The sequence below is a fragment of the Scyliorhinus canicula genome, chromosome 6, assembly GCF_902713615.1.
Source record: "Scyliorhinus canicula chromosome 6, sScyCan1.1, whole genome shotgun sequence".
Classification (NCBI taxonomy): domain Eukaryota; kingdom Metazoa; phylum Chordata; class Chondrichthyes; order Carcharhiniformes; family Scyliorhinidae; genus Scyliorhinus; species Scyliorhinus canicula.
This window is the reverse complement of record NC_052151.1, coordinates 102,879,806-102,899,312: the sequence shown is the minus strand read 5'-3', so window position 1 is coordinate 102,899,312 and position 19,507 is coordinate 102,879,806. Positions and strand designations below refer to the sequence as shown.

At 43.9% G+C, this 19,507-nt stretch overlaps 1 protein-coding gene across 7 annotated transcripts; it reads right to left on the bottom strand.

Annotated features, from left to right (window-relative positions):
* Positions 1-261: 261 nt before the first annotated feature.
* On the bottom strand, positions 262-18,751 carry rnf146 (ring finger protein 146). Of its 7 annotated transcripts, none has more exons than XM_038799771.1 (4): positions 18,643-18,751; positions 3,490-3,593; positions 3,303-3,388; positions 262-2,225 (listed from the first exon to the last, which is right to left on the bottom strand). In XM_038799771.1, the coding sequence occupies exon 4, from the start codon at positions 2,222-2,224 to the stop codon at positions 1,133-1,135; it is 1,092 nt and encodes a 363-aa protein (XP_038655699.1). In that variant the 5' UTR covers position 2,225; positions 3,303-3,388; positions 3,490-3,593; positions 18,643-18,751; the 3' UTR covers positions 262-1,132. The 7 variants fall into 7 exon arrangements, with proteins under 7 accessions (XP_038655699.1, XP_038655694.1, XP_038655693.1 ...); XM_038799766.1 differs by having other exon boundaries at positions 18,549-18,737; XM_038799765.1 differs by having other exon boundaries at positions 18,487-18,649.
* Positions 18,752-19,507: the final 756 nt, after the last annotated feature.

The window sequence follows — 19,507 nt, the reverse complement described above, 5'->3', positions numbered from 1 at the left end:
ACTGATTGGCAAAACACAGGACCATGCAACTTTGATGGATATTGAGCCAAATCCAATCCTCCAATGTATGAAGTTGCCTATTTATGTTGGACTCCAGGAGAGAAAGAGAGAGAGAAAATGCCATTAAAAACAAACTATTTGGGCCAAACAAAGATTGAAGTTCAGTATACTTTTAACAAAAGCAGTGACTATTTAAGCAGTTAAAAGCTCATGACAAAAATATGTTGGGAGTAAGAGCGGTCACAAAGAACAAAAAAAATCTAGAGTAAAGATCAGTTTTATCAATAAAAAAAGCAGATGTCAAGCCAAATTACATCACAGTCAGTTAAACAGAGATCATGTTATTCACAGTTGTTAAAACTCACTGTCAGAAGTGGTTTTTTGTAATAAATTGGTTTGTAATGCACAAAACCAGCATGAAGGCAATGGTTAACAAAATTTTAAGCTTTATTTTGACCATTACTATTGTCAGGTTAATGTAAATTAGAACTCAACTAATTGTTTCTACCAGTCTAACACTTCACTGAATGTCAACCATGTAGGCAATGTTACTTGTACAGCTATTACCAGCCTCAATTACAATGATACAATAGGGTATTGCAGTAATGTACTTTCTCACTAAATTAATTTAAAAATTAGGAGGAAAAAAGATAAACAATGATTCTTAGTTGGACTATACAAAGAGGTCTATTCAAACACTTGCCTTATAGAGCCAGCCAGTTAACTCTACATGAAAGTGTTTTTTTTTAATTCACAAGGGGTATCTCTACACATTACCAAGGAGAATGAGAAGCCTTCAGCACCATTGGCACTTGCGATTTCGGAATTCACATTTTATAACACATGCACAATGGGTGGGTAGTTTTAAAATTTAACACTAAAATATTTTTAAAGCACTGAAAATAAATTTAATGTTACCACAATAAATATCATGCAATTTCTACATTAAAGAAACATACAAATTGCAAAATAGACAAAAAGAGGCAGTCGTGCCAAAATGAAGGAAAGCAATTAAAGGTTAGTTCTCGTTTTAATTGAGTGCAATTCTGGCTGAGAAATTTGACGTTCCTCAGTTGCCCTTAATCTTGTAAGTGTTAAAATTTGTTCTTTTTAGAAGTGATGACTGCAAGATCTAGACCTCTGTTATAGTGCATTGTCCATCAGGTTGCTGCTCCCTGGCTCTGATGCTGCTGCTAGCTCCTTCTTCTGGAGATGGTTCACCTGGCATCTCATTGTTCAGAGAAACAAGTCTTTGCCTGCTGCTGGTGATGGTTTCAGGCTCATGAGGCTGACTAGTGTTCTCATCCTCAGTATCAGAGCTTGTGGCAGACTCCGTGTTATCATAAGACATTCTGACTGCACTCTGCACAGCCGAAACTCTACTTATAGTGGCTACATATTGCTCTTCACCTTCTCCTCTATGACTCCTGGTTAAGTTTTGCCCACTTAGCTGCAACTGAGCAAGGGAGTTCACAAGCAATATATTTGCATCTGGTGAAGGAGTTAGTGGACTTATTGGTTGGTCAAGCAAAGACGTTGCTGGTCTAACTGTGGGCCTCATTATGGAAACAGAAGGCTGAATTGAAATAGATGCAGATCCAGATCCAGCACCAGCTGCGCTGTCTGCTCCATCTGCAGAATTCTCTCGTTCTGTAGTCAATCCACTGGAATCGCAATCTAACCGAAGACCTGCCACTCCCTTCTTGGGAATATCTGCAATGTCTCGTTTCATCTTTCTGCGGCGACCATGCTCATTACGTCTGAACTGAATCATGTTCTCCAGGTCCGCAACATACAAGTACCCAGCTATGAGCATTTCAATAGTTTTTTTACCCTTCAAATGAGCATCTTCCAGTTCTATACTTGTGCGTTCATCATATTGCCACCAACCATTTGTGCCTTCATAATACCAAGCATACTCCCCATTTCCTCGGCTCGCTGCTTTGAGGTCTTCAGGGGACAGCAAAGCTGGCTTGTCCAGAAACTCTTCAGGAATTTCCTGGCGACAAAGTGCACAACGCCTGCTTTGCCAAGATGCCCCTTTCACACACAAGAAACAGAAGATATGTTTGCATGGCAATTTAACAGGATGAACACAAGTCTGAAGACAGATAGCACATTCTGGCACAGTCAGAGTAGGTGCTGTGTTTGAGCAAGAGTCATTTAGCTTCCTTCCTCCTGGAATCATGTTTGATGCATGATCGACATCCCCGCAGCCAGCCATTCTAAGATGCAGAACACATATTTTGTATTAGAAACTTGATGTTAACATGAAACAAACACAAAAGGAAGAGACTTCCCCTTGTCAGCTATGTATAACAAAATCAGAATATATAGAACTCAGGACATCTGTCTGCTTTTTCTTCAGTGGTCACAATGAATGGTGCCATGAAGATACAATATGTTTTTTTTGGGGGGTAGGAGGTGGTGGGTGAGACACAATTTCAAATACGGTAGTATCTTAATTTTGACACTAAAGCACAAGATCTGGAGCCAATGCTTGATTTACAAAAATATTTTCAATCAAAGAATAGAACAAAAGATTCCTTTAAACACGATGCAGCAGCTGGCAGACGAGCACACTAAATATCTGCAGTACCATGCTTCTTCACAAAATGTTCTACTTCAATGAAAAAAAACAAGCTGGCAATTCACCAGATGGAAAAGTAGTTTCTTAACGGTGTTTCCCTGTGAGAGCGCACACCGAAAACCTCAATTTAAATCTCTTTCCCATAACTTCTGCATTCAAGACAAATTTTGTGACGACCATACGTGGAGACCATTGCCACAACAAACTGATTGGGCAGATTATGGACAAATAACCAATTTTATAAAATGTGGAAATTCAAGAGCGAGTTGTTTTCTTTTGGACAAAAGCCGCAACTGAGAGTCAGGCAAGTATAGCGCAATTTTTTTTTCAATCTTGTAGATTCTTGCACTTAATTATATAATGGTTACGGAACAGGAGGCCATTTGACCCATTCCGTCTGTGCTGGCCCTCCGATGGAGCAAATCGTCGACTGCTACTTCCCTATCTTTGCCCTATAGCCCTGCATTTTTTTCCCTTTCCACATAACAATGCAAATCTGTTTTCAAAGCCTCCACTAACTCATCCCCACCACACTTTCAGGCAGTGCATTCCAGGTCCTAACCACTTGCTGCATGAAATTTATTTTCCTAATCTCCATGTTGATTCTTTTGCCAGTTATCTTAAACCTACCCTCTCTGGTTCTCAATCCTTCCACCAATGGGAACAGTTTCTCCTTATCTACTGTATCCAGACTGGTCATGGTTTTGAATACCTTTATCAAATCTCTGATCAGCCTTCTGTTCTCCAAGTACAGTCCAAACCTCTCCAATCTTTCTACGTAACTGAAGTTCCTCATTCCTGCAACCAGAGATAGAATGTTTATTACCCTGAATCAATTGTGAACTTGTAATACAAATATCACTAGAAAGTCTCATCCAAAAATATTAAAGCATACTAACAGAACTATGGATCCAGTTACTGATTCTTGCTGCAAGTTCCTCCTGTCATCACTGGTGCCAAAAGTTTTGCCAAGCTTCCCCAAATTCCGGATTCCATGGACCCTCTACATTTGAAAAAAAAGGGAGGCAAGTTAAATTAAGAAAATTAGATATTCCACCATTTAGGACTTTTTCCTACACATATTGTCACAAAACGTTTTAGTACCTTTTGTTATGTTGGGCATGATTTAATGGCTTCGTTGCACCCGACTTGATGTCGTGACAAGGTCTTTGAATTTCGCGAGATTAGCGACGCTCGAAGTGCCGCGCGAGAATAAACGAGATCTCACAATCTGGATCTCGTTGGAAGAGTTCCAGATTAACATATTTAAATGAACCTGCCAGATTCTCCTGACTCCCAGGAACGGGAGATTTTGCCAGGGCGCTTTTTAGCACTGATTTCCATAAACTTGGACGAGGAGTAACAGCACTTGGGGGTTCTCCCTGGGGTCTGGGCAGAGTGGCACTCCCGCTGTCACCTGGGCACCACCAACCAGCACTGCCAGGTTGCCAGTGTCAAGGTGCCCAGGTGCCTTGCCCTTAAGAGGCGAGGTGTGTATGTGGGGGGGCTCGAGGACATCCAAGAGGCAAGTTGGGTGCCGTGGGCGGAGGGAGGGAGGTCGAAATATTTTAAATGCTGTTCGATCTGCAAATACTTTTCCTGCACTGGCGAGCCGAGCTAGTCAGTGTAGGAAATGAGGCAATTGCAACCCCGGTTGGGCCAGAAAAAAAAGGCAATGTCCTATTAAGTGTCATTCATGACGCTACAGGCCCACTAAAGGCACCCAAAATGGGACTATTATTGCCCCTTTAAATTGTGCCCTGTATGTCTGGAACAGCTAGCTGCATGAGACTTGACTGCATAGTCAGCTCAAGAACATAATGGTAAAGGATAACACACCTACAAGAAAAAAGACAAGTGTTGTGCCTTGTGTATGTTTAATAGTTCTAGTTCTATATGCATCCTCAATCACTCATCACCCTTTACTTACTAATCAGTGGTTTCCAAATCTGAAAATCTTGCCCAACAACCTGGCAGTTACACCAGATGACCATATGAGAGTAAGATCACTCAGAATTCAGAGACCAAAAGAAACAACACACTAATGCTTCAAATTATAACCAATGTGTTTAAATCCCTCATGGTCTAAACCCTCCCCATCAAGGTAACGCCCTTCAGTCCTACAACCATCCCCCTCCCACTATCAATCCCTTCTTTCCACTTTCTTATACATTTATCTATGCCTTTGTGTGCATTGATCTTTGCCATCCACCCATACCTTTAGTTGCTCAGGTCCTGCTCTCAAAATCCCTCTACTTCCTTTTCCTCCTTAAAATACATCTCTTTGACTGTGCTAGACACCCACTATGTTGTTAGGGAGGGAGTTCCTGGATTTCACCCCAACGACAGTGAAGGAACGCCGATATATTTCCATGGCTGCACAGTAGCACAATGGTTAACACAGTTGCTTCACAGCACCAGAGTCCCAGGTTCGAATCCCACTGGGGTCACTGTCTGTGGGAGTCTGCTCGTTCTCCCTGTGTCTGCGTGGGTTTCCTCCAGGTGGTCCGGTATCCTCCTACAAGTCCCGAAAGATGTGCTGTTAGGTGAATTGGACATTCTGAATTCTTCCTGTGTATCCGAACGAGGGAATTTTCACAGTAACTTCAGTGCAGTGCTAACGTAAGCCTACTTGTGACTAAGGTTATTATTATTAAGTCAGGGTGGTGAGTGACTTGGAGAGGAACCTCCAGGTGGTGGAGTTCCAAGGTATCTGCTGCTCTTGTCCTTCTAGATGGTAGTGGTTGTAAGTTTGGAAAGTGCTGTCTAAGGAACCTTGGTAAGTTACTGCAGTGCATCTTGTAGATTGTACACATGGCTGCCACTGTTCATCGCTGGTGGAGGATTTGAATATTTGTGGAAAGAGGAGCAATCAAGCGGGCTGCTTTGTCCTGAATGGTGTCAAGCTTCTCGAGTATTGTTGGAGCTGCACTCATCCAGGCAAGTGGAGAATATTCCATTACACTCCTCACTTGTGCCTTGTTGATGGTGGACAGGCTTTGAGGGGTCAGGAGGTGAGTTATTCGCCATAGCATTCCTAGCCTTTGACCTGCCCTGGTAGCCACAGTATTAATATGACTAGTCCAGTTCAGTTTCTGATCAATGGTAACCCCCCCCCCCCCCCCCAGGATGTTGATTGTGGGGGATTCTGCCATTGAATGTCAAGGGGCAATGGTTAGATGAAATTAAAATCGCTTATTGTCACAAGTAGGCTTCAAATGAAGTTACTGTGAAAAGCCCCTAGTCGCCACATTCCAGCGCCTGTTCGGGGACGTGGTACGGGAATTGAACCGTGCTGCTGGCCTGCTTTAAAAGCAAGCTCTTTAGCCCTGTGCTAAACCAGCCTCTCTTGTAGGAGATGGCCATTTCCTGGTACTTGCGTGGCACAAATGTAACTTGCCACTTGTCATTCCAAGCCTGGATAATGTCCAGGTCTTGCTGCATTTGGACATGGACTGCTTTGTTATCTGAGGAGCCACGAATGGTGCTGAACATTGTGCAGTCATCTTCAACATCCCCACTTCTGACCTTATGATTGAAGGGAGGTCATTGATGAAGCAGCTGAGATGGTTGGGCCTTGGACGCTACCCGGAAGAACTTGTGCATTTTCATTCATCCAGGATATCTCTTCTTTCCCCCAACCCCACTCGCCCAACACCATAGCTTCCAATTGTACCCTTGAGTAACATCAAGGTCTTATTTTGAAAAACCCCCTGCAAATCCAACAAATGCGTTGATCGGTCTTAAGAACTTTCTGAAATCAATCCTAAACTTGCGTTTCAATGGCTTGATTGCGGATCTCCTCATTCTACTCTTCCATTTAGTTTAAAGTAATTTTACAGAATTAGTTCAGTTTCCTAACTTACGTACTTCTATAAAAGATAGTTTTCACATTGACTCTTCTCAAAACTGAAGAGACAAAGCTTCTCTCGCCTTTCCTCATAATTCACTCAGTCATCTGATGCTAAGAATCAGCCTTACAAATCCTCTCTTAAATTATCTCTTGCACTTGAAGGTCTTTGTGCCTCAGGTGACTAGACTTGGACACAATTTCCAAGTGTAGTCTGTTCAGAGCACTATACAATTTGAGCACAGCTTCCTCTGCCTTGGAAGCTACTGTTTTGGCAGTATCACTGTTAGTGCCTCTCAACAATCTTTATTCATGTTCACCATATGGTAGTTTCCCCGGACTCCTTACAAACCAAATATTGGCCGTCTGCACAAAATATTTGAGATGGCAGACCACAGGGTAAACAAAATGATTCCGCAATATTGTATATCAATATAACTGGGAACAGAAATAAATAAAGCTTTGCAGAGTTTTTAAAGGCATACTATGTTTAGGTTGTCATGGGAGTGTCCCTTTAAGAAAGGTTTTTGTCTTATCACATGGCTTCAGTAATGTCATTGTGTGGGTGGAGCTGGGCTGTGGCTCTGGGAGTTGTTTTTGGTTTCGCTTTCATATTCGACTGCTGTCGACTCAGACAGGAGAAAGAAGTGTTTTGGCCTGTCTCTCTCTCTCGTTTGATTTTGCATATCTGTTCCAGTAAAAGTCACCTTGGTGGCGGTTTTTAAGATATAGTTTGCTTTCTGGGAGGGTTTAGACCTGCTAGTGACAGGGGGTCAGAATCTCAGGAAAAGCCAGTCTTATTCAAGTGAGAATGCAGAGTGCTGGGCCACGCCTTTGAAAAGGGGTTTTTGGTTCATGGGATTTTCTTAAATGCCTCTTTGAATAGGTGTGTGTGAGAGATAGATTAGTGCAGCTGGATTTTCAGGTGAAGTTTCTCGCAAAAGGTTGGGTAAAACTTTAGACATAGGGCAAATATAAAAAGTGGTTAGCACTGCTGCCTACGGCGCTGAGGACTCAGGTTGGATCCTGACCCTGGGTCATTGACTGTGTGGAGTTTGCACAGTCTCCCTGTCTCTGCGTGGGTTTCACCCCCACAACCCAAAGATGTGCAGGTTATGTGGATTGGCCACACTAAATTGCCCCTTAATTGGGAAAAAAAAATAATAAATGGGTACTCTAAATTTAAAAAAAGATAGAAACAAATATATATAAAAATGTTAGTGTGGATAGAAAGTCGACTGATAGATAAAAACAAAATGAAGGTAAGTTGATGTGGCTCAGACTGGAAAAGGATTGGAGTGTGCCGTGCTCCAGGGGTGAATGCTTGGTCCAGTTTTGCCTTCATATTTATACAGTAACACTAGTGCTACTCCCCAAAATTTGCTGAGGGCAGATATAGAGAAGATTTAGAAATAGTGAGGAACGGCAAAGACAACTTCAGGAAAACAAACAGGCAGCGAAACGGGAAGACACATGGCAAATACAATTTAATTTGGATAAATGTGATGCACTATATTTTAGGGGCAGAAACAAGGAACGAATGAAAAGACTGAAAGACATGTATGACCAAGGAGTTCAAATTTCAAGGGGTTATTGCTGACCAGAAATGTAACTGGACCAACCATATACTGTCAGAGCAGGTCAGAGACTGGGAATTCGGTATGCAGTGACTCTCCAAAGCCTGTCCACCAACCACAAGGCACAGGTCAGGAACATGATGGCACTCTCCACTTGCCTGGATTGGTGCAGCTCTAACAAAGCTCATCACCATCCAGGACAGATCAGCCAGCTTGATTAGCACCCCATACACCACTTTAAACATTCTCTCACTCATTCACTCCACTTTCAGTACAGTGTGGCAGCAGAATGTGCCATCTAAGATGCATGGCAGCAATTCGCCAAATCCCCATCTTTCAAACCAGTGATCTCCACCCAAAAAAGGCCCAGGGCACATGGGAACACCAGCACCTGCAAACTACCCCCACCCCTGAAGCCACACGTCCTGTCTTGAAACTATATTGCCATTGTCGCTGGGTCAAAAACATGTGACATCCTTTTCTAACAACATTGTGTGTACCTACACCAGATCTGCAGCTGTATTTCATGATGGTGGCTCACTATTAGCTTCTCAATGAAAATTAGGAATGGACAATAAATGCTGGACTGCTAGTGACACCATAGAACATAGAACAATACAGTGCAGTACAGGCCCTTCGGCCCTTGATGTTGCACCGACATGGAAAAAAAAAACTAAAGGCCATCTAACCTACACTATGCCCTTATCATCCATATGCTTATCCAATAAACTTTTAAATGCCCTCAATGTTGGCGAGTTCACTACTGTTGCAGGTAGGGCATTCCACGGCCTCACCACTCTTTGCGTAAAAAGCCCACCTCTGACCTCGGTCCTATATCTATTACCCCTCAATTTAAGGCTATGTCCCCTCGTGCGAGCCCCCCCCCCATCCGCGGGAGAAGGCTCTCACTGTCCACCCTATCTAACCCTCTGATCATTTTGTATGCCTCTAATTAGGTCACCTCTTAACCTTCTTCTCTCTAACGAAAACAACCTCAAGTCCATCAGCCTTTCCTCATAAGATTTTCCCTCCATACCAGACAACATCCTGGTAAATCTCCTCTGCACCCGTTCCAAAGCTTCCACGTCCTTCCTATAATGAGGCGACCAGAACTGTACGCAATACTCCAAATGTGGCCGTACTAGAGTTTTGTACAGCTGCAACATGACCTCATGGCTCCGGAACTCAATCTCTCTACCAATAAAGGCCATCACACCATAGGCCTTCTTCACAACCTGAACATTTCCCATCAACCACCACTCTCTGTCTTCTTTCAACTAGCCAATTTCTGATCCACATCTCTAAATCACTCTCAATCCCCAGCCTCCGTATTTTCTGCAATAGCCGACCGTGGGGAACTTTATCAAACGCTTTACTGAAATCCATATACACCACATCAACTGCTCTACCCTCGTCCACCTGTTCAGTCACCTTCTCAAAGAACTCGATAAGGTTTGTGAGGCATGACCTACCCTTCACAAAACCATGCTGACTATCCCTAATCATATTATTCCTATCTAGATGATTATAAATCGTATATTTTATAATCCTCTCCAAGACTTTACCCACCACAGACGTTAGGCTCACCGGCCTATAGTTACCGGGGTTATCTCTACTCCCCTTCCTAAACAAAGGGACCACATTTGTTATCCTCCAGTCCTCTGGCACTATTCCTGTAGCCAATGATGACCTAAAAATCAACGCCAAAGGCTCAGCAATCTCTTCCCTGGCTTCCCAGAGAATCCTAGGATAAATCCCATCAGGCCCCGGGGACTTATCTATTTTCACCTTGTCCAGAATTGCCAACACTTCTTCCCTACGCACCTCAATGCCATCTATTCTAATAGCCTGTATCTCAGCATTCTCCTCCACAATATTATCTTTTTCCTGAGTGAATACTGACGAAAGGTATTCATTTAGTATCTCGCTTATATCACCATATTCTTTGAGTTAATTTTTTTTTAAAGACTTCCAGAAACAACAAATAGAAAAAGCCAAAGGAGGAGGCCAAATGCATGTTAGAATTTATAAACAGGAGCAGAGTACAGAATTATTAATTTATACAAAACATTGTTAGGTCACAGATGTAGTAAGGCATGGAGTTTTAGATGCTTCATTATAGGAAGAGTATTAAAGCCACTAAAAAATGTTTAAAAGAATTTAAAACGTTTAAAAGAATTAAAAAGTTGAAACAAATTTTTGATTAAGTGACCATTTCCTCTGGTTGGGGAATTGGTGATAACAGGTCATCAATTTAAAATCGTAGCCAAGAATATGGTTGCTGGAGCGTTGAATAATTTGACACATGGAGGCAGAGACCGACCATTGCAACTGTTAGAACAATCGTTGAATAATAAAACAAAAAGGGGGATATTAGAGCTCGGAAATTTGGTTCTGGAATGGTCTGGTGTGGACCCGTCCCAGACATGATGGGCTGAATGATTTGTTGTAAGCTTCCATGATTGAATGTTCCAGGGGCAGGATTTTTCCAATGAAAATGGAAGCTTTACCAGGAAAAAGACCAGGCTGAAATATGCTGCAAGGATTTTGTTGGTGATGGGTGATTCAGCAGGACAATGCCTTAAGCACGATCATGGTAACTGGAAAGTCAAAGGCTGGCTACACGGTTTGATCTTTGTAAGTGGGAGGAGGCTGCTCTTCACCCCCCCCCCCCTCCATTCCACCAACCGCAAGAGGCAGACAGAGCACCCCCCCCCCCCCCCCACCCCACCCCACCCATAATAGGCAGCCAGACACCAAGTGGGATTGTGAAGGTGGATGTGACTGTTGAGGGATATAAGGAAGCAATCTGCGATGGCCTTCTCTGTGACTGAAAAGATGGGAATAGAGACGGTGGCAAGGTTGGGAGACTTGGAGGCTATGAATATTGATAGCAAAGTTTATATGGAGAAGGCAGAGCAAGTGACTTAAGCTAGGGGTTAAAATGTTACTTGGTATGGAGGCTGAGGCAGGAATGAGGATATTTTGAGGAGAAGTTAGCTGACCTGCTCACAGTAACAACTTTATGAATAAACATGTCACAAACGCAAATTGCTTTAAGCACCCAATAGAGCATGAGGTCTGAGAGATGGTTTATAAATTTGGGGAAAAAATGGAAACAAAAGCCCCTGTGCTTCAAATTCAAACTTAGAAATTTAGTATATTACCCCCAATACAAAGTCCACAGAAATATCTCCCAGAAAGCAGGCAATGATATCACGTCTAACTGAAAAAACCCAAGCAAAGCTACAAATTCACGCAATAGGTCTACCATATGAATGAACTGTAATATACACTGACCGATTTGATTCATAATGGAAGTGATCTGTGCTTCATTGGACATCTAATGCAGTGTAAAGAACCATACTGTTTATATAAAAGAGATGGGAGTGTATGTAGTCATCTTACACAAAATCAGCATGCAGAGACCAGACTATGACACACCTCAGAAACAATAGCACTAACATTTCAACGCTTGCAAACGAAGCTCACTGCGACTAATTCAGAGAAAACAGATTACCAGATACCTTCATTAACAAATGCAAACACCTCGATACCACACTGCATCCAACCAAAACCTTGTCAGCCAAGTTAGTTTCTCCCTGCTCCTAAATTCTCAAGGAAAGCCATTCCCAAGGGAATATCATTTTTCTCTTAAAAAAAGAACTTCCACAAAGGATTTAAGTAAAGAAACAGAAAAATCAATAATTTGGTTTGATCATTTTGAGTGCGACCACAACAGGTGGGGGCAAGATAAATGGAAAGATATAGCGAATCGAAATAACCAATTTCGGCACACCATCATTTGTGCACACAAAACTCCCTGTAAGGAGAATTCCTGATCCAAGCAACCGGTGAGTGAATCAAGCAGTTCCCATTAGGGAGGAAGTAATTAACAAGCCATACATTTACATTTTTAATTAACAGTCCTGCATCTAGTGCAGTTTCCTGTGCTCCAATTGTGTTATGTCTGGGCAATACACAATCGTACATAAAAAGCAAGAGGGTAGTCAGGGAAAGGATTGGCCCACTGAAGGATAGGCAAAGGAATCTATGTGTGGAGCCAGAGGAAATGGGTGAGGTACTAAATGAATACTTTGCATCAGTATTCACCAAAGAGAAGGAATTGGTGGATGTTGAATCTGGAGAAGGAGGTGTAGATAGCCTGGGTCACATTGAGATCCAAAAAGACGAGGTATTGGGCGTCTTGAAAAATATTAAGGTAGATAAGTCCACAGGGCCGGATGGGATCTACCCCGAATACTGAACAAAGAACAAAGAAAATTACAGCACAGGAACAGGCCCTTCGGCCCTCCCAGCCTGTGCCGATCCAGATCCTTTATCTAAACCTGTTGCCTATTTTCCAAGGTCTACTTCTCTCTGTTCCCCAACCGTTCATTTATCTGTCCAGATGCATCTTAAATTATGCTATCGTGCCTGCCTCTACCACCTCCGCTGGCAAAGCGTTCCAGGCACCCACCACCCTCCGCGTAAAAAACTTTCCACGCACATCTCCCTTAAACTTTCCCCCCCTCTCACCTTGAAATCGTGACCCCCTGTAATTGACACCCCCACTCTTGGAAAAAGCTTGTTGCTATCCACCCTGTCCATACCTCTCAGTTTTGTAGACCTCAATCAGGTCCCCCTTCAACCTCAGTCTTTCCAATTAAATCAATCCTGATCTACTCAACCTTTCTTCATAGCTAGCACCGTCCATACCAGGCGACATCCTGGTGAACCTCCTCTGCACCCTCTCTAAAGCATCCACATCCTTCTGGTAATGTGGCGACCAGGAGGCTAGAGAGGAAATTGCTGAGGCCTTGACAGAAATCTTTGGATCCTCACTGTCTTCAGGTGATGTCCCGGAGGACTGGAGAATAGCCAATGTTGTTCCTTTGTTTAAGAAGGGTAGCAAGGATAATCCAGGGAACTACAAGCCGGTGAGCCTCCGCTACAGTGGTAGGGAAATTACTGGAGAGAATTCTTTGAGACAGGATCGACTCCCATTTGGAAGCAAATGGACATATTAGTGAGAGACAGCATGGTTTTCTGAAGGGGAGGTCATAGATTATCATAGAATAGAATTTACAGTGCAGAAGGCCATTCGGCCCATCGAGTCTGCACCAGCTCTTGGAAAGAGCACCCTACCCAAGGTCAACACCTCCACCCTATCCCCATAACCCAGTAACCCCACCCAACACTAAGGGCAATTTTGGACACTAAGGGCAATTTATCATGGCCAATCCACCTACCCTGCACATCTTTGGATTGTGGGAGGAAACCGGAGCACCCGGAGGAAACCCACGCACACACAGAACATTACAGCGCAGTACAGACCCTTCGGCCCACGATGTTGCACCGTCCTGTGAAACCCTTCTAAAGTCCCTCTACACTATTCCCTTATCGTCCATATGCCTATCCAATGACCATTTGAATGCGTTTAGTGTTGGCGAGTCCACTACTGTTGCAGGCAGGGCATTCCACGCCCTTACTACTCTCTGAGTAAAGAACCTACCTGACATCTGTCCTATATCTATCTCCCCTCAATTTAAAGCTATGTCCCCTCGTGCTGGACATCACCATCCGAGGAAAAAGTCTCTCGATGTCCACCCTATCTAATCCTCTGATCATCTTGTATACCTCAATTAAGTCACCTCTTAACCTTCTCTCTAACGAAAACAGCCTCAAGTCCTTCAGCCTTTCCTCATATGATCTTCCCTCCATACCAGGCAAAATTCTTTTAAATCTCCTCTGTACACTTTCCAATGCTTCCACATCCTTCCTATAATGTGGCGACCAGAACTGCACACAATACTCCAAATGCGGCCGCACCAGAGTTTTGTACAACTGTGGGGAGGATGTGCAGACTCCGCACAGACAGTGACCCAAGCCGGAATCTAATTTGGGACCTTGGAGCTGTGAAGCAATTGTGCTATCCACGATGCTACCGTGCTGCCCAATGGTCATGACTCACTAACTTGATCCAGAGTTTTTCGAAGAGGTCACAAAGATGATTGATGCAGGTAAGGCAGTGGACGTTGTCTATATGGACTTCAGTAAGGCCCTTGACAAGGTCCATCATGGTACACTGGTACAAAAGGTGAAGTCACACGGGATCAGGAGTGAGCTGGCAGGGTGGATACAGAACTGGCTAGGTCATAGAAGGCAGAGAGTAGCAATGGAAGGGTGCTTTTTTAATTGGAGGGCTGTGACTAGTGGTGTTCCGCAGGGATCAGTATTGGGACCTTTGCTGTTCGTAGTATATATAAATGATTTGGAGGAAAATGTCACTGGTCTGATTACTAAGTTTGCAGACGACACAAAGGTTGGTGGAATTGCGGATAGCGATGAGGACTGTCAGAGGATACAGCAGGATTTAGTTCGTTTGGAGACTTGGGTGGAGAGATGGCAGATGGAGTTTAATCCGAACAAATGTGAGGCAATGCATTTTGGAAGGTCTAATGCAGGTAGGGAATATACAGTGAATGGTAGAACCCTCAAGAGTATTGACAGTCAGAGAGATCTTGGTGTACAGATCCACAGGTCACTGAAAGGGGCAACACAGGTGGAGAAGGTAGTCAAGAAGACATACGGCATGCTTGCCTTCATTGGATGGGCATTGAGTATAAGAATTGGCAAGTCATGTTGCAGCTGTATAGAACCTTAGTTAGGCCACACTTGGAGTATAGTGTTCAATTCTGGTCGCCACACTACCAGAAGGATGTGGATGCTTTAGAGAGGGTGCAGAAGAGATTTACCAGGATGTTGCCTGGTATGGAGGGCATTAGCTATGAGGAGCGGTTGAATAAACTGTTTGTTCTCACGGAACGACGAAGGTTGAGGGGCGACCTGATAGAGGTCTACAAAATTATGAGGGGCATAGTCAGAGTGGATAGTCAGAGGCTTTTCCTCAGGGTAGAGGGGTCAATTACTAGGGGGCATAGTTTTAAGGTGCAAGGGGCAAGGTTTAGAGGAGATGTACGAGGCAAGTTTTTTAAAAAAAACTGAGGGTATTGGGTGCCTGGAACTCATTGCCGGAGGAGGTGGTGGAAGCAGGGACGATAGTGACATTTAAGGGGCATCTTGACAAATACATGAATAGGATGGGAATAGAGGGATACGGACCCAGGAAGTATAGAAGATTTTAGTTTAGACGGGCAGCATGGTCGGCACAGGCTTGGAGGGTCGAAGGGCCTGTTCCTGTGCTGTACTTTTCTTTGTAAATACATCAGTTGCTTGGATCAGGAATGCTCCTTACAGGGAGTTTTATGTGGACAAATGATGGTGTGCCAAAATTGGTTATTTCGATCCATTTTTCTTGCCGACACCTGTTGGAGGTCATATCAAAATGATCAAACCAATATCATTTGTTTATTTTTATGTTTGTTAAATTTAGAGTACGTAATTGTTTTTTCCAATTAAGGGGCAATTTAGCGTGGCCAATCCATCTAACCTGCACATCTTTGGGTGGGGGTAAAACCCGCGCAGACACGGGGAGAAAGTGCAAACTCCACACGGACAGTGACCCAGGGCCGGGAAGAAATACTTTATTAAGAGAATTGCTTTCTAAACTTGGCATTAACAATACCTCGTGCTTAAACAGCATTGTTAACGTACTGCAAAATCTCAAGGTGCGTAACTCCATTGTAAACTCTTTATCCTTTCAAATTTAACTGATGATTTTGATCTTTAGAAAACATACAAAAGTTTCACATTCTTTCCCTTCTTCTGGAGTCCTAATTTATTCAATAGTTTCAGGACACTCCATTACTCTAATTCAAGCCTATTGTTGCCTTTACCCATTGTTCCCTGTATCCTCCCCCAGAAAATAACCACACCTCCACCCTATCCTCGTAATCCCACCTAACCTACCTGAGCAGCTTGTTCCCAACATTATAAAAGCAGAACAAAAGCAAGACTAAGACACAAACAGCGAGAGGAAGACAACCAAAGATGATATGGAAGACACCGTGTCCTCCAATTTACCAAGTGCAATCCCCTGGGTTGCCATTCAAAATTTGCAGTTGATTTCAGTTTCAATATCAAAAATTTAAAACAAACCTATCGCGTGTTCTCACTCAGATTATGAAAAAGATTTCAAAGCGAGAAACGGTCCTGTTAAAACAGTACGAGAACTATGAAGCTATATTTGCACCTTTCGTTCTCCCCAGACCAAGGAGACAAACAAAGCACTGTCCTAAATAATTTCTATTAAAAAAGTCTGATGTTCCAATACTGTTCTCTGGTTCTTCAGCTGATCTAGGCCAGATATATGCTTGGAGATGTGTCTGCCATCTTTTTGCTTAATCCTTTCCCATATTCCAGGGGTCTGGCCAGGTGATGTCAGGTGCAACAGCTCATGCATGGGCAGTTACATGCAAATCAAAACAAAAAGAATACATGGCTTTCACTCCTGTTTCCCATGATTTCACCGGACTCAGCTCCAGAAACAAAATGACTGCATTGTTCAGCATTCAAAGGTCCATAGAGGGGCGAAGCAAGTGTTTACTTCAATGAGATCTCATACTGTGGTCCTCCAAACATGTACAAGGAAAAATATATCTAAAAAGTTATTAAATCGGTTCCCAATACTCATATACAGTGACAGGCTTCTGTGGTCTACCACTAACAATTTCCGTCCTGATCCTGGTTTCCAGGTGCTCCGGTTTCCTCCCACATTGAGATGTGCGGGTTGGGTGGATTGGCCATGCTAGATTGCCCCTTAAGTGTCCAAAAGGTTAGGTGGGGTTACTGGGTTATGGAGATAGGGTGGAGGCATGGGCTTAAGTAGGGTGCTCTTTTCAAGGGCCGGTGCAGACTCAATGGGCCAAATGACCTCCTTCTGCACTGTAAATTCAATGATTCTCTGACTCTCCTCAGATAATCATTGGGGCCAGAAGTACAGCTACATTATCACACAATCCCGACAGTGCAGAAGGGTGGCCATTCAGCCCATCAAGTCTGCACCAGCCCTTGGAAAGAGCATCCGACTTAAGCCCACACCTCCACCCTATCCTCGTAATCCCACCTAACCTTTTGGACACGAAGGAGCAATTTAGCAAGACCAATCCACCTAACTTCCACTTCTTTGGACTGTGGAAGAAAACTGGAGTACCCGGAGGAAACCTACGCAAACACGGGGAGAAAGTGTAAACTCCATAGTTACCCAAGGCCAGAATTGAACCCGTGTCCCTGGAGCGGTGAGGTGGCAGTGCTAACCACTGTGCCACCGTGCTGCCTCTAAGGATGGGAAAAGAAAAGGGTTTTTTATTTTAGCTGAAAGGCAGGTGCCCAATCAGAATGCTTAGGCCTCTAATGTTGGGCTCAAAGTTTCTTGATTCAGAGTGATATAGGCAGATGTGAACAGGCGTAAATTACAGGAATTTAAATTTCAGTATTTTATTGGAGAAGCAGATATACAGATCCACAAAAGAAGGATCAGGAGTGACAATTTCAATCAAGTATTTTGAATTATTTACTTGCAAAGCATTTCATGTTTCTACATTATGACCCTGGGTTTAATCTTTAAAGGATTGCATTTTCAATATAATCCATTTCTAATCACCTACCGCTGTTTCCCCAGTTTTTATTTATACCCAAGTTTTCCAGCTTTTATTTAGACCTAAGGATGGGGGAAAGCAAGCATATCCGGAGTCCAAATTCACCCCCAAATTCTTAATTCAAAAAGTTTATTGCTGAATTGAACACATGTAAAAACAGAGCAGTCGTTTTGTGGCAAGGCATGTGAATAGTAGCAAAATCGAAACCCGAGGAAATGCGGGGCGGGGGGGAGCTAAATATAGTGGTGGACGGGCAATTATGGAGCTAGAGTTTTGAGGCTGTAAATTCACTGAACCGCAGGCTGTAGGCCGGGGGGGGGGGGGGGGGGGAGATAAAAAAAAACAGGGCAGTTATTGAATTCCCATGAAGTTGTTCATAATACAAACACAAGTACACGTCAAATACTAAGAAGGTTTACACATCGCCACCAACACCCGAAAATAAAATCTAACGTTTCAGAAATCAACCTGCCGTGTGCAACAAAATACATACGACCAACTTTTTTTTTAAATAAAGGGGCCTTGCAGCTTACAAAGCCGGAACACATGCTTATTATTTTCGATGGAAGACGATCCGGCGGCGAAAGGTCAGTCCCAGCTGGAATGTGTCAGTAACAGAAAAGTGCAAAGGAAAGGGGGAGGCCACACGACCGGCCTGGCCGTCTCTCCGCAACCAGGGCTGGCGGTGGGAGAGGCGGCTGCTGTTGCTGCCGGCGGCCGCCCGGCCCGGCGCCCAGTCCGCGGCCTCCTCCAGTGGAGGACATTGTCCGGGGGTTCCATTGGAACGCGGCCGCTCCGGCACAATCAGCAGCGAACGCGGCCGTCACCATAGCGGCCGGAGCAGGCCGATTGTTCCTTTCTGAGCGAAACAATGGGAGCGCGCTCAATGCCTGAAGGTTCGCCACTTACCCGCGCGCACATACACACACGGGCGCGTCTCTCTCTCGCCGCCACACCAAATAAACACCCACCGGTCAAAACAGACCAGCCAAAAAAAAACAAACACAGCTCTCTCCTTCCTGCCTTCCTTCTCCCTCAGAGCTCAGCCCCACCGAGGCCGCGCACCTCGATAGGCGTAACCACCACACGTCATTTAGACGGAGCGTCCTGACGCCAGTCCGCCCCGGCTCCTCAGAATTCCCTCCGAGCTGTCCAGGAGTCTGGGGATGGATGGCGCCCCTAGTTTTGCGCAATGGCTGCACTGATGTGTGCAGGTCGGAGTGCTATTGGCACGGATTTTTTTTAAAGGGACGAATCGCCTTTTTACTAACTCGCTTGAACACCGCCCCCCCAGAAGTAACAGTGAGGCTCGATGAGGACGATGCTATTATTGTGGTGGAGGCGAGTATCCAAAAGGCACTTGATGAAGTGCCTCATAACAGACTTGGGAGCAAAGTTGGTGCTCCATATAGAATAAAAGGTGTGTTATGTAATTTGGAATAACACAAGCTGCCATTTGATGCAGTTTTGAGTAAAATATGCTCCAGACTTTGAAGTGAGTTCAGTGTGTTTTATTGAATTATTAGCACAGTTCTCAATGAGTTTGACTCTCTGCTAATCCAAATGTAATAACTCAGTCTAACTGAACCAGCCTTGCTCTAAACCACATGCTGGGGTGTGTTGCTGAGGATACGCCCTGTCTCACTCTTGATGTTAGTCTGTGGAAAGAGGTGGGGTGTGAGTGCCTCATCCCTTTCATAGTGTCCTGTCTGCTCATTGGTCGTGTCCTATTCTATGTGTTCATTAGCTGCATGTTTGCATATCATAACATCACCCTTTTTTAATGTTTTGTTGGCGTATGTGAATGTATTTACATCTGAATGAGTCTGTCGAACATGATTGTAGGAGGACAACAAAACAGAGCAAACAAAACAAATGTTCACAAGTCCAGTCTCTGAGGCTTGCGTCTGATCCTGGTAGACCGCCGGAG

Excerpts from the sequence above, each read along its gene's own strand:
- rnf146 (XM_038799771.1), bottom strand. The coding sequence starts at position 2,224 with ATGGCTGGCTGCGGGGATGTCGATCATGCATCAAACATGATTCCAGGA.